We start from the raw sequence: 15,392 nt of genomic DNA, 5'->3' as shown, positions 1-15,392 counted from the left end.
TTTTGGTGTTTACAGCTTGCAAACGTGCGACCGTGGACACTTTAGCGCGTATTTTAAAACTACTACAGTTCTCAATGCTCGTGGTTGAGCCAGGCAGTTTGCAGGCTGGAATCAACTGCTGCACTACTACTAAGGATACAGTTCTGGATTTTACACATACCTTTTGTGTCATTACGAAGTGCTGAAGACGATACCAGCTAGCTACTTTACTGCGTGTGAAATTTCTATCAGTTCGGACTGCGAATGGTGGAAATTCACGTGGTTGCATAATATCGCATGTTCATCAATTCATCAAGTGTACAAGAAACTGCCGCAAAACCGTACACATTTAGGCCAAATGGTCATGTCTAGGAATTCAAATAGGGCAATTGGTTTGGTAGCAAGACTGGAAGTGTCATCTTCCGGCGATACAAACTGCTCGGCTCTATCTGTTGTCAGAAACGGTCCTCTATACCAACAATGGCACTTGGTAGGTGTCCCAGTCATGCTTTGATGGAACCCCAATGGAAACGCTACTGTGTTCAGTGGTGAACGCGAAGCGGCCACGAGAGAAATCCAAGCTTCGTAGCTCAGGACAGCTCCTCAAGTAGGCCTCCCTGGCCGAACGAATTTCTATGCGAACGCTGCGCACCCTGGCAGACACGAAGAAAGGCTCCTTGACATTACTTGTAATTGACGTAATTGTCATTTCGCGTGTTAAAAATAATGACGGGTTGGATTCACACTGCGGGTTCAACAGGAAAGGCTATGTTGCACAAGCATCGAGGAGAGACGTTTTATTCAAATATCACAAATAGTGCGTCTTATTCTTTACTGCTTTATAAGGAAGTGCTAGCATGCTGTCGTTATCGCTGAGATCTGAATAGGTTGTTGAGCAAGCGCTCGGTTGTCTAAATAAAAATGAAAATGAGTCGCTGCTGTTCAGTTTGATAAATGGCACAGCTCGCAAGAAATCTCGATGCAGCTGTGGCCCCTCACCAGGGAAAATTCTAGTTTTTTTATGATTACATTTCCCGTAGTGGGAACGTTACTAACTTTAAAAGGGTTTTCCACAGCAAAATTTGTGACCTAATGGGTTTTAGCAGTAGCACCCGAGAAACTAGCCTTAACTCATTAGCTTCGTTCTAGGGGGTAACATATGCACCTTTGTTATTATACAGGTGACGGGCACTTTGAACATGCTCGTTCGGGCTACTACAGACACAGAGACCAACCTCGTCGCCGTGGAGAGATGCTTCGAGTACATGCAGACACCGCAAGAGGTGAGTGTGGGCAGTCGGAAAAGCTGCATTCCACGCATAGGAGAACAAGCGTACGAAGGACGTGTGAAAGATTTCAACCTTTCCTTTAGGGCGAGTAGTTGAAATGTGAAAGATCTAAAGGTGGTGTTCTAGGGAGGCATGTAAGATTACTGTTGTGAATAGCGAAGATTTATTTAGTTGAAGGGACAGTTAAGAGATGAGGAAATGAAGTAATGGAACTCTTGTTTCGGGTTGCACTATGTAATTGAACTTGCGTACTTGTCTTCATTGCGTAATTCACCCAAGTTAAGCGCAAAAATTTCGCCCAAATGGCGTGACAGACGAAAACAGCCGCAAACTTCCAACTAATATTCATTTATTTTAACGAGACCTATATACAGGAGCGAAAAGACTGAAAAAAAGAAGATTATATAGCTGCAATGCGCAGGGTGCCGTAGCACAGCTCTTCCTAAGCCACTTAAGCCATGTACTCCGCCCAGGAAGGCGAGCTCCTTCATGGTCAGGGATAGGGATGCCATGCTGACGTTATCACTGGCCCGGTGCTACGTTTTGGCTGCTTCAACAATCTTCCGAATGCGGTGATGGGCATCCCAAAACACAACAGTGCACTCATGAAACAGTGACGTACACCCGCACTCGTGGCAATAAATAGCCAAGTTGCAACCAGGGCTTTTTTTCTATTCGTAGGTTTACGCAGGCGGTGGTCAAGGCCACGAGTCGTCTGGCTCATGAATCATTTGGAAGTTACCGCCTATTTTCGACCCTCACGTCGATTGTGTGAAGTTTTTACGCATAGCTGTGGTGGATCATGAAATACCAACTAGGTCGGACCCATTGGTTGTTAAGTTCATTGTGTAGTCGCAGTCTAGAACCATAGCCTAATGTCTATAAAAGAGCGGTCGAAAGTTATGAAATCTCACTAAATACTGCAATGTTTTGCATTCCTCAGCATAGGTATCCAAAAAAAATTCAAATTTTGGGCGTTAAGACACAGAAAGTACACCAGGGCTAGGAGCCGTGCCGTTTTGGAGGGCTCTGGATTAGTTTCGACCTCCTGGGTGTCTTCAGCGTGCGCTAAAATCTCGACACGTGTTCTTTCTTGCTTTTTGGGCCAGTACACTTTGTAGGTAAAAAATGAAATTTTTATTCCTACTTTTTTTGGTGATGGATGCGAACAGCGAGAAAGCCCGTGTGTTCGATATTTGGGCGCACGTTAGATCCACAGGTGGTCAAAAATTATTCCAGAGCCCTCCTCTGCGGCGCCCCTCATCGCCTGTGTAGCGTAAGCGCGTTAAACCTGATAATAAATCAATGAAATGTTTTTCTTCACAAACATCTTAACGTACAGAGGTACGCTGTATGATACGAAAATGTGCGGCGAACACGGGGAAAATATACGGGAATAGAAGAGGTGATTTTTCTGTGTGTTTTGCTGTGAATTGTCATGTGTAATTTCCCCCTGTTCGTTGCACGTTTTCGTGTCAGGCAGCACACCTCTGCGTTTTAAGATGTTGAAACGCCACCAACTAGCCCATTTCCTAGCCTTGCTTCTCGAACAGTTCACATAATGCTTGGATGCTTGCGATGACATTCTTGCACATCGCTGAACTTTTAAGGTTGCAGCTGACATGACCAAAATCACCAAAGGGAGTTGTCGAACACGAAATGCCTTTTGAGCGCACTTCTGGAAAATATTGCATGTAAATGTACGTTAGGAGTAGGAGGTGGCAGCGTTGTCTAAGTATTCGAAACTTAACAAATTCATCATTCAAGGATTGTAACTTTTGTCTGTTTTGGTAGCCGGGATCTGAAAGTGCTGTTGGATTTCAACCTCAGCGCACCAAGTTCTCAATTCAACCAACAAAAGTTTAGTTTAGGGGAGTCAACGCGTGGTCAGATGCTCTGCTGTAGGAAATTATAATCAACCAACCCGAAAAGCATTGTGACTGTATGTTGCTTCTGCTTACTGTGGCTTTCTCAAAAGCTCAATTTTGGAGGAATTTATTTCAAAACTTTTTTCAGTAATTGAGAAATTGGACAAGGAACAAGCCGCAGACGGTGGCCTATGTTGTGGGTTGTAGTTTCGTAAATACGTTGAATATAAATATAACAATCACCGAGGTCGAAACTACCTGAAACAACTGATTTAAACAATTCCGTAATACACGCTGTAGCGGTGCTATTATGCTATGTACAACCGTGACTCCTTTAAATAAGTTTGTACGACGGCTTCTTCAATGTATACTATTTTGACAGCGAAGTCTATAAGCCCAAGTACGCTGTTTAAACTCAACTTAGTGCAGTACTTTGCGTCGTTAGGCGTATTTCTTACAATATCTTTGGATGTGCATGCTTTATATCTTGTTCTTGGGAAATCGCTGTTCAGCAAGTTCAGCTTGCAGGGGTCTTAAGCTCTCCCATTTTCTAATGTGGCGTGCTAATGTCGCTTCGATATTCTTCGTAATGCTTGGAGTGCTGTGAATAGAAATATTCCTATATTATTTGTTTCACAGGCAGCATGGGAGCGTCCCGACTTCAAACCAGACAATATGTGGCCGACAGCAGGTCGTGTGGTGTTCGACAACTACTCGACCCGGTACCGCGATGACCTTGAACTCGTCCTCAAGGGTATCAGCTGTGACGTCAGCCCTGGAGAAAAGGTACGCTGAAATCTTTCACCTGTGGGTATTTCACCTTTTAGGTGCACCCACTAGGCTAATGTTCATCGCAAAATTTTAATGAAGCAAAGATCCGTTGTGGTTCAAGCCACGACGAAACACCGAGTGTTTGCTGAACAGTTGTTGGATAGGAGACGTACTTGATGAGACGTTGTAATAGTTGTTGTTTGTTTCACACATTCCAAGGCATGGTGTTTCTAAACATGATTCCCGTAGACATCTGACAGGCACGTCTGAAAGCGTCACTTTCTGTCCTGCCTTAGGTTGGCATCGTTGGCCGGACAGGCGCTGGGAAGTCGTCGCTTACTCTGTCGCTGTTCCGCCTCATCGAAGCAGCTGGCGGAGCTATCTGTATTGACGGCGTCGACATCTCCTACCTGGGCCTGCACGATCTGCGCTCCAAGCTCACCATCATACCGCAGGCAAGTTGAGCCGCAGGCTATGACAACGTCTGAAAGATCTGTCTTTTGCACAAAGCTGTGCATCCCTGTGCCGCGTAAGGGCTTCGTGTTTCGTGCTGCGCAATAAGTGCAGATTTAAACATTTCGTGCAGACACAATGCTGCATATAAAATAAAATGTTCACAGAAATCTCAACGCAAGACTTAGAGAGAGAGTAAAGTTAATTTTAGGAACTCCCAATTTACTTCCCAATCCTCCAAGTTATTACATGCAATTATAAAATTTTGTTCAAGCCAAGCTATAAATTACACTAATTTACAAAAGTGCATAGCCGTACTTTAGGTGGAGTGTGCATAAGGGAAAAAACCACGTGGTCTTGACGGTCTCTTTAAAACGTACCTGATTAGCGTCAGGTGTCTCAGAGAGCTATATTGTCACTTGTGGCTGTTTCACGACTTATTTCACTCTTTTTTCATTGGGCATATGGTGTAACTGTTTAAGGTTCGTTCGCAATTTTTTGAATTCCGTCGTGTGGGCTTGGGGCTGTCGGCACACGGCTGCTGAAATACATTCGGGTATCGTCGGCACTTTGAGGGCGTTTGTCTCTTTTCCCTTTGACGCTCCCTAATCGCCAAATTTAATTTTGACATAGTGGCACATGTCGCGACCGTTTTGTGGGCGGGCAAAACGGAGTTACAGAAGGTCATTGCCCGTCTGCTTCGCATCATTGCCCGTCTGCTTCACTTCATTGGTAACCTAACTGCTGTTCTTGTGTGCTCCAGTATGCGTGTGGCAGAAAGAGAAAAATGTCACAACTTCGGAAAAGATGTATGGTAGTATGGTAAATGCGTTTGTTGTAGTGTTAAAAGTGTTCAGATCATTAGGTTCATTCCCGTATAATAAAAGAACCTAGGATGCAATTTTTGTAGAACTTTGCATGAAAAATTTCAATGATGCAATAGCTTTTTAATAATGGTACTTTGTAGATTCTGAAATGCGGTAAGTTACAGCGAGCATGTTGCCTTAATTTCGTATCTTCTTGAAACGCGTAACTGTAAAAATGCCTGAATTGATCTAACATTCTGAATCATGAATTTAAGGTGCTGCGTAATTTCGTGGCCTTGGTGAACCTTCTTGCCCAAGCCTGAAATTGCGAAGTTTCCAAGCGGCGAACTTGCCGAAAGTCTTCTATTCGGTGTAAAGGCGACGCGAAATTATTAGTTTTCTAATATTGATACACCTTTATAGTAACAGTGGGTTCCGTGACCTTTAATTGATTGCAAAATAACAGGCGTGGTGCGCCTCGGTTTGAAAAAAAAAAAACAGCGAACACTTCCGAGTGGAAATTGTGCGTTAGTGCACCAGCATTTTTTGCGGAAGCGTGCCTCTGCACATAAACTTCTGCATATGTTTGTAGCGAAAGCCCTAGAGCTTGCGACATACGGCCTTTCATTAAAATGCCTTTCCTTAAAAGAGGCATGAAGAGAAAATACAACTTCATTTAATTTGAAAGAACTAGGATTCAGTACCTCACTCAGCTCCCTACAGCCACAAAGGAGGTTTTTTAACAAAAAAAAGCAAGAAGTATTTAAAAACTTTCAAATTTTGTGCCACAGTGACGTGCTATGAGCAACAATGACGTCATACGGGCCAACAACAAAACATAATTTTCTGTGCGTTAACTGCACGTTAGCATTCAAGTGATGCGGTCAAATGCAACTAGAGGCCCCATTAGAGACGTCCAGTCATGTGTCGTCGCTACAGCTCAGTTAGGCGGCCACCAATCGCACAAACAAGGTTCCATGACGTCATAGAAAAGTTGCGGGAAATTGGTGAGGGGGTCGCGACTGCTTCACACGTTTTCTTTAATATTTCCGTTATTTTTTCGAAGATTGCGATGATATTGGTATCATTGTTATCGCGACTATGCAGTCTTTCTAATAAACCCAACTTGTATTTTGTCTTCATGGCTCCTTTAAACAGACTTTTTAATGCCTTTACCATGGGTCTAATGGTTATGGAGCGCATCAAGTAACGGAGAGATGGACAGATTTCTGGGCAGGGAATACTAGCGATGTTTACGCATTCAAATCATTAAGTGAATCCCGAAATCTAAGCCTCAATGCAAGGATGCTCGCAGGACCCTGTGCTGTTCAGTGGCACCCTTCGTTCCAACCTGGATCCTTTCGACAAGCTGAGTGATGAGGAGCTGTGGCGTGCCCTGGAGCACTCCCACCTCAAGGAGTTCGTGACAGGCCTGGAGATGGGTCTCCAGCACAACATCACCGAGGGAGGAGATAACATCAGGTGCGCCGATTAGTTTGACGTAGGAGAAATGAGTCAGTGCCGCGAGAGGGTGTAAGTAAAATGAAGTACTTGTACCTTTTTAAAAGTAGGCGCATGAGGAAAATTTACAACGGAAAGTGCGCTTATTTCTTCGTACTCCCAACATATCTTAAAGTTGCAGCCATACATCTGTAGCTGCGTCCATAAGCCTTATTACAAACGCAATTATAGGTTTTTCGGTCTAACAACATGGTTAGAATTTCTGACAAACTAAAAACAAAAATCACAAAAGTAGGGTCGGCAAGGGGCTACCGAGTGTGTGAAGAAATTCTGGTGACACAAAGGTGAACGCCCTAGCCATTGCACGGATGGAGTTGTTTGAACAGCCTTTGTTACCCAGAGTTCGAGTGAACCCACTTTATTTAAATCAAGAATGTTCAGTTTTCTGGGTCAGCGTGTAGCCCACATTTACCTACGTATTACATGTGGTTGAGGTTAAGGCTTCCTTTCTGTTTTGCATTAAGCAATTGGTGACCAAAGTAGTGTCATGCAGAAAATCTGCTTCACATGGAGTTTGACCATAGAGGAAATTATCTCCTGCGTTCGTATTTTCACACTGAAAGTATCAAGTTGCAATGTGCAACGCCAGCTCCAAGGGAGCGTGAAACAAGGGGCAACGGAAAAACCCTATTTCAAACAAATTGCCTTTCAGCTTTTATATTTACGGGAGAGCTCTAGGCACTGTTCAGCCTGATTGAATACCTAAAGCCTTTCTACGTAACCCAACAGCGTCGGCCAACGTCAGTTGGTGTGCCTGGCGCGAGCCCTGCTGCGCAAGTCCCGCATCCTGATCCTGGACGAGGCCACTGCCGCCGTCGACATGGAGACGGACGACCTCATCCAGGCCACAATCCGCCGGGAGTTCTCCGACTGCACCATCATCACCATCGCGCACAGGCTCAACACCGTCCTCGACTACGACAGGTGAGTGGATGTGCTGGGAAAAAGATGCGCTGCTTACGTCTGTCTATGGTGACTTAAACATTTTGACAGTCACAGCTGAAAGCACTCCTTTTCACGTAGTATGTTGACAGGAAAGAACTTCCAACATAGATAATAGTGACGCGGCGGCGTTTTTGTATTTAAGTTGAGAAATGAAAAAGTGCGAAGGTCTTAGAATACGAAACGAGGACGTCCAGAAGGAGCTTTTCGCCACAGCAAGGCATAAATACGTTTCTGGACCAGTCATTCTACTTCACGCTGGAGCATAGCACTGTTTGAGTTTCAAGAACTTGTTCATTTATTTATATACCCCTTAAGGCCCTCACTGAGAGGGTATTACATAGGGTATTACATAACTGACTTTTCTGCGTTGAGTGCAAGGTACGATTCCCGAAGCCATCGAAGCTTTCGATGTTTTTCTCCAGTGAATGCTTCTAGTATGTGGTAAGGTGCTTGAGCTTGACATATGGGTGCGTTAATTAACTCACGGAAAAGAAAAACCTATATAAGAATAAGGGAAAATAAGAACCTATATAGTATGGTCGTGTACCATGCGGCCCATAACTGGCATCTTGGTGGAGAGATAAGTTTTTGGTTGTTTTGTTTTCATGGTTTAAAGCACCTGAATAGTTGAAGCACTACGCTGGATGCTTTTCTTCAAGGAGAGAGCGAGAGAGAAAGAGAGAAATAACTTTATTCTGTTCATTGAGTATTGCGACGTGGTGAATGCCCCTAGTCCAGGGCTACAGTCTACAAAGCGCCGGTGGCTGATCTGGCGATTGTTCAGCACGGCTCGTCGTAGTGGGCGCTAAACAGTTCCTCACTACACTGCTACCCTGTTAGAGGGTGTTTGTGAATTTTGTGGCACCTTGCTGCCGTATGGTAGAGGGCGGCTAGTTGGCTGCACTTGGGGCACAGCTTCGGGTATCAGGATGGATAAAATTTGTGTAGACGGGAGAGGTGAGGGGAAGCGTTCGTTTGCATTGAGCGGAGTGCTGTTTGATCCCGTCTTTTCAACTTGGGACGGGGAGATGGGATTTTAAAGGAGCCATGAAGAGGAAATACAACTTCGTGTAATTTGAAAGGACTAGGATTCAGTACCTCACTCAGCTCCATTACAGCCACAAAAGATGTTTTTTAACGAAAAAAAAGTAAGAATTTAAAAACTCAAATTTTGCGCCACAGTGACGTGTTGTGAGCAAGAGTGACGTCATATGGGCCAACAATAAAGCATCATTTTGAGTGCGTTAACTGCACGTTAGCATTCAAGTGATGTGGCCAAATGGAACTAGAGGCCCCATTACAGACGTCCAGTCATGTGTCGTCGCGACAGGTGAGTTAGGTGGCCGCCAATCGCACAAACAAGGTTTTCCGTGACGTCATAGAAAAGTTGCGGGAAATTGGCCAGGGGGTCGCGACTGCTTCACACGTTTTCTTTAATATATCCGTTATTTGTTCGAAGATTGCGATGATATTGGTATCATTGTTATCGGGACTAAGCAGTCTTTCTAATAAACCCAACTTGTATTTTGTCTTCATGGCTCCTTTATTACAGGTTGCTTTGTAGTACCTTGGTACTTTAAAATATATGGTCATAACGGGAACACAAAAATTTGCTTGGGGATGTAAGCTCTGGGAAGGGAGTCATGAGCCTGTTGATTGCCCTCTAGGGTTCCATGGCCAGGCGCCCATATGATTTTCATTGGATCATTTGATTTGTAGCCGATTGCTAACCAGTGGGCTGTTTTGCCGATGTGCCCTCTCGTCCATTGCCTGCATAACAGTACTGCTTTAGTAGGGTGAGGAGGCAGCCACGAATAATGCATAGTTTGCCTGCATGCCATTTCTCCCTTGTTGTGCACAAAGTAACGAAAATTTATCTCTTCAGGATCATGGTTCTGGACCGTGGCGACATCGTGGAGTTTGACGCACCACGCGAACTTCTTAAACAAGAGTCGTCGGTCTTCTATCAGCTGGCCAAGGACGCCAAACTTGTCTGATCCCGACGTCGTGTCCGCTCAGTTCGCGTTGGCCAAGGCTGGGGTTTCAGAAATAATTTTACAATTATGTGACCTCAGTCACTTTTTTACTTCTTCATCATTTTACAGAATCAAAAAATACGCTTTATTTTATACATATAATTAATTTTTAATTGCAGGGAAGGTTCTATTTTGAGCAACGGAGCAATCCATCTTTTTGCTTTGAACAATAAAAATGCTCGCAACTGGTAAATGTTGTCGACTCCAGTGGATCAGCTCTCCCTGAATAAAGAGATCAGGCTAACTACACAAGTTTCATATACTCAGATGTGCATTCTTTTTCAAAAGTTTTCGGGCCCTTCTAGGGCTTAACGGCCATAAAGATTCCAGGATAAAACTATAATTCTCCACTGTGATGGCAAAGTTTTATGCCAGAAAGCTGGTGAAAGCTTTCATTTTTGTTGTGATAACATCTATTACCTCGTACACACTTTCTGCTTTGGCTTCTGCCGGTTCAGAAACTATTAGTGTAGTCTAGAAGCACTTTGGAAGACTACTTTTGTGGGCTATGCGTGCCGTCGACGTCGTTCTTAGGTATAGGGGGTGGGGTGCTACTGTTTATAATTGATGGTGTTCCTTTTGCATTCGCAACGTGTATGAGGCCTTGGTACGTTTTAACAGCGGAGCTCTTTAAGCTTCAGCTTGGTTTCGTGGCGCTAACAAAAAACACCAAGAAAAATTTCCTGTGGGGTGAGGCCCATTGCATGACCTTGCACAGCTGTGAAGACGGAGGCACGCCTCGTCTACGTATGACGTCACAGCGCCGATGCAACGTGCGATAAAAAACCTTGCCGAGCGATGACGTCATCGCGGGTGCCAGCACCGCTCGACCTTCGAGAACAGTGTTTGTGGCGTGATCTCTCACCTGCTCTTCTCCTTGCCAGTTCACGCGTGTTCGCGCCTCAAGTGGGAAGCAAAGCAAGGCTCCCGCTATGTAGACAGACGCCGAGTTCGCGAAGCCGGGTGCCGCCGGTTTTAGCGCGAGCTAACGTGGTTCACGTTGGGAGAGATGTGATATCCTGCGGGAAAAGTGATCCGGGCCTTCCAATCATGCAGAATTTCAGCGGCAAGTTCGGAAATTCATGTAAGGTGCAACAGCCGGGTCTCCGACGACGGGAGAGAGGGGACGGCAGAAGAGCGCCACTCCTGGAGAAGGGAAACCGCCGCGCCGCTACTCAAGACTGGATGCGACGAGTCTGGTCCAATCCCGAACATCGCTCCAGTGAAGCGGCGGCGAAACATCATCGAGTTGCAGAAGAACCGGATTTGCGAGTTCGCGTACATTGCACATACTTTAATGACCGAGTGTTCATTGCTGTTTGGGGAGCTGAGGACGACACCACGCAAAAAACTTCACCGGGTCTCCAACACAGCCACGCATAAACTTTGCTGAACCAAGAATAAGCTAGGTGGCGCTGCCAGCTTCGCCGTTAGCCCAGCCTTCGCACCACTAGTGCGAAGATGCCCTGATTTTGGGGACTGGGCAAGAGTTTCAGGGGAATAAGTTTGAGATACATATAGAATTTCTCAAACGTGGCGCTCTGTATGTCAGCCGTGCCAACTAGATAGCGGGGAAGGCTTGTAAGTTTGGCCTGAGCTTTGTGAGAGGGGCGAACTGTTTGTTTTAGAGCGCTAAGCAGCCCATAAGAAAAGTTATATCTATCTTGAAATTCGCGGCCTCTGATATAACGCGGTCTCTTCTTGGGGTTTTTTACCCACGCAGGCTAACAGGTTGTTACTGATCCGCAAAGAGTTCACCGGAAGTGCGCCGTCACGCGGCGGCTTCCCGCTTTGCTCCCACAGCAGTGCATGAAAGGAGCATGGCCGCTCAATGAAAAAAACAAAACAAAATGATGTACCTTTATTACGACCCATTACTTCGCTCTTCTTCGGAAGGCGTACAAAGTCATTTTTGGCAGGGTATCAATTCAAACTGTATAGCTTTATATGAAAATGCAACACTTTGACTTGACATGTAGCCGCTTCAAAAGAGCTGTCCGAAAGTTCTACAATGCCTCATTCAGCCAGTTCATTTAAATTAGGCGTCTGTAGAGGGATAGGTGGTCGTACAGAACTTGAAGTTGCTTTACATCAGACAGTGCGTCAGGTCAGTGGAGAATCGCCAAAGCTGAATGCCAAGTCGACACAGCTAGGTGCTTTGCACTATTTATAAAGCACTCGGTGACGTACTGCATTCAAATAGTTTTGAAAATTCTTACGTGATCCTGGATACTTCAGCTGTTTTTTCCGCTCTGATGGTATCAAGTGGCCAGGCAGGACAGTTTACTGTAAGTATAGATGAAAAGTTTTTCGGTCAATTTCAAAATCGAATTCCCTTAAGCTCATCTTGAAAGGCGGTAGCACAAATGTAAGCTCAATCAGCGCCCTTTGGAAATCTTGCCTATAAGCAATGTGTCGGCCGGATAAAATGATGGTTCGGTAGTGCTTCTGAAAAAACCAATGCTGTGAATGAAGCCAAACTTTTATTTAGATTTACATCGTAACAACACCAACCTGATTTTTCGGTAAAAACTGTCCCAGACGCGCACAAAAAAATACGCCAAAAGAACAAAATAACAACACTGCGGATATCAATACAAAGGACGGTGGAATGAAAGGAACATTCATAGCGTCAACACTAGTGCCACTGGGTCACTTGCGCTTCAAGTGATCATTCAAGGTGTTTTTGTATATTCGATACGCCCCCAGAAAAAAAAAAAACATTGGCTTCCTAATGCCAAATTTGACCGCAGCTATTCAGTTGTTCTGACTGCAAAATATGTTGAGGCAAAACATTACAGGCAGACATATACGTACGGGCGACGACGGTAAGCCTCTGCGTCGGCGACTCAAACTGTAGAGTAGTTTCGGCGACGGCGCGTAGCTGCTGCTTTGGCAATGCACCTCTGAATTATGAGGTCGACAGCGCTGAGCAATCTGTTCGGGCAGCTCGTTTAGCTGCAGCGGCAGACAAAGCACTTCTTTTGTCTGAGGAAGTGATCGCGTCATCGGCGAACGCACGACGGCGTGCGCTACTCTAGCGCCATCTCGCAGCGGGCCGCCGCCGCAGAACAGGTCTCGCACGGCAATTGCGGCACTTTGCTTTCCCCATCGCCCCCTCTTCGATTTCCTCCTCGTTCTCACTGTTACATCGAGGGACGATGGCGAGGGATCCCGCGAAATCGCAGGCGCAGCCGCTTAAGAGCTGCGCTCTAGGGCTGCACAAATTCTGAAAATTGTCCACAAATGCTTAAGTATTTTCACGACACTCCTCTGTGTTGCCAACCTCACGTTTTCCTGGCGGCATTAAAGAAACCTTCACACCCCCGGACGTATTTTCGTTGTTTGGCCTTTTACGGCGGAGGTGTTATACGGTAGTTTCCAAAGGATCTATACGTGCGTAGATCAAACGTGTAGACCAAAACAGCTCGTAGCTTTGATACAGCTACAAGTACCAACGATGTACTCTCTCCAAGACCCACCACGTGTGCGTCGTCGAGCGCGCATCACAGTTGCGGCGTACTTTCTTCTCTGGAGACTGGTGTGTCGTCCGTAGAGGGTTCCCAGCCGAGTCTACGCACAAAAGAAATAATAACGTACATATATAACTAGAAATAGCCGAAGTGTGTCTCTTTGGCTCGTGACCTCACGCATTGCCTTAGGTACGTTACCACAATTGTGTTAAACAGCTCCGCTAGTCGTCCGCGTTGATGGGGTGGAGTGGCGGTGATTGGGCAGATAATCGCGTTGGGCTGCGAGATTAGATGAATAGTTGTGATGTTGCCGGTTAATTGTTAGATCTTCTCATTTTAGAGCGCAGCCCTTAAGCGCCCGCTCCTGTGGTTTAGCGTCGTCCCTCAACATGGGCCTTGTAAAGAGTCCAGCCGGGAAGACGTGGGGCCGCGTCACGGCGCTTCGGTAACGGAGGCCGCCAGCAGGCGATTTTAATAAAGTCTCCACTCACTCACTCACTCACTCACTCACTCACTCACTCACTCACTCACTCACTCACTCACTCACTCACTTGCGAGACGCGCTGTGAGGTAACGCCAGGTAGCGCACGCCGGCATGCGTTCGTTGATGACGCGATAACTTACAGACATTACAGTGAACTAGAATACTTGGGTAGGAGAAAAAGCGGCCGCCTCCGAGTGAGGCACTTAGTGCCAACCCTACGCGATGGCGCTCGCGAGCCCAGCCCGAGCGCTTTTTCGCCCCGGGAAGCGGCGGGCAGGCGTGCGTCGGGTCAGTCTCCGAGGAGTGATAGCTCTTTTTTCGTGTAAAAATAGTAGAGAATGCTATAAATGTACCAAGGTTTTTATGGAAAAGGTACCTACGTCGTGTATTTACTGTTTACTAATTTTTTCATCACATTTGGCCAACCGAGCAGACCGCGCGTGCCGTGCTTTAGCCATCGAGGCTAACGTGCGGGTACTGTTTTCGTCGTCGTTTCATGATTTGCTATCGTGTTGTGTCAACTGAGGGATCAACGGCGTGCTTTTGGGCTGGCCAGCGTACGTCAATGTTTCTGCTTTGTCTTGATTGTCTTGATTTTTCTATCAAGTTTTGCGTACGAGCAAGCAGCGTCGGGCGTACGCAAACGTTTACGTTGTCTTTTTCCAAATTTTACCCATGCAGAACACATAACAGATGTCTTAAAACTTCAGTCAAGTCAACGAAAAGCGTGCAAATACAGGATTCGTGACCACAATTCTCAGAAAAGCACCAAGCCACACGGCACCATTTTACTGCGTGACCATTTTAAAACCTCACACTTTTTTGCACACTGAACACAAATAAACATAAAATAATTACACATTATTTACATTTAATTTACACATTACACAATTTGCACATTAACAAACAATTAAAACAAAGAACCAAGAACATTTAAACAAGTGTAGTTCCTGCTAGGCTCCTCTTACAATTTCACAAACCAAGATCATGTGCGGTGGCTAGCTGGTTTCGATTTCCTAGAAGGATCATGTGCAGCGACTCAACAGCGGGCAGACAATGTCATTGTGTCATCTGTTTATTGTAGGTGTTCACTTTCCTAACTGTAAATAATTAGCAATCTGACTGACTGACTGACTGACTGACTGACTGACTGACTGACTGACTGACTCATTGTAGGGTTTAACGCGCTGACGCAACGCAAGAGATGAGGCACGCCGTAGTGGAGGGCTCCGGATTTATTTTGGCCACCTGGGGATCTTTAGCGTGCACCGAAATCTCGTTTACACGGGTGTTTTTGCTTTTAGCCTCAATCAGAAAAGCGGCCGCCACGGCCGCCGCATGTAACCAAACGTGCGGAGCACTTAACTGTAGACTATAGGAACACGAAGGGAGAAGCCGAAGCAAAGGCACACGTGAGAGTCGAGATGCAAGTGTGAAAGAAAAACTCAGTGCGCTTGAAGCAAGAACCGGTACGGAGAAGAATAATCAAAACCACAAGAAAGCGTCAACTCGCCGGAGCGCGCGAGCAACGCCGAACGGGTCCCGGTAATGCGCGCAAACGTCGCGCGTGGGAGAAAACACACAAGACACACAAAATATAACGCAACCCGCAGCGTTCGTTGTGGACTGTATTCGAGGGGCAGCAGTCCTATTTTAGTGTAAATTCGTCGCTGGTGTGGCGAATGCGTGTTGCTATATCTTGGCGAATGCTATTAGTAATATAGCAAGGCTCTTACGGGAAACGTACAGCTATGCCGTGCGCATGGA

The 15,392-nt window shown here is 45.8% G+C and overlaps 1 protein-coding gene across 1 annotated transcript in view; it reads left to right on the top strand.

Annotated features, from left to right (window-relative positions):
- LOC144142251 (multidrug resistance-associated protein 1-like) overlaps positions 1-9,861 on the top strand; it is a 46,600-nt gene extending 36,739 nt beyond the window's left edge. The window contains exons 24-29 of the mRNA XM_077673613.1: positions 1,161-1,262; positions 3,776-3,922; positions 4,204-4,362; positions 6,482-6,648; positions 7,417-7,611; positions 9,518-9,861. Coding sequence (XP_077529739.1) covers positions 1,161-1,262; positions 3,776-3,922; positions 4,204-4,362; positions 6,482-6,648; positions 7,417-7,611; positions 9,518-9,629 — 882 coding nt within the window. The 3' untranslated portion in view covers positions 9,630-9,861. The remainder of the gene's footprint in view (positions 1-1,160; positions 1,263-3,775; positions 3,923-4,203; positions 4,363-6,481; positions 6,649-7,416; positions 7,612-9,517) is intronic.
- Positions 9,862-15,392: the final 5,531 nt, after the last annotated feature.

Source organism: Haemaphysalis longicornis, unplaced genomic scaffold, assembly GCF_048455015.1.
Source record: "Haemaphysalis longicornis isolate Haplotype H1 unplaced genomic scaffold, Haemaphysalis longicornis Haplotype H1 scaffold_6, whole genome shotgun sequence".
In the NCBI taxonomy this organism is placed as follows: Eukaryota; Metazoa; Arthropoda; class Arachnida; order Ixodida; family Ixodidae; genus Haemaphysalis; species Haemaphysalis longicornis.
Note: the sequence above shows the minus strand (reverse complement) of the source record. Positions and strands in the feature narration are given on the sequence as shown.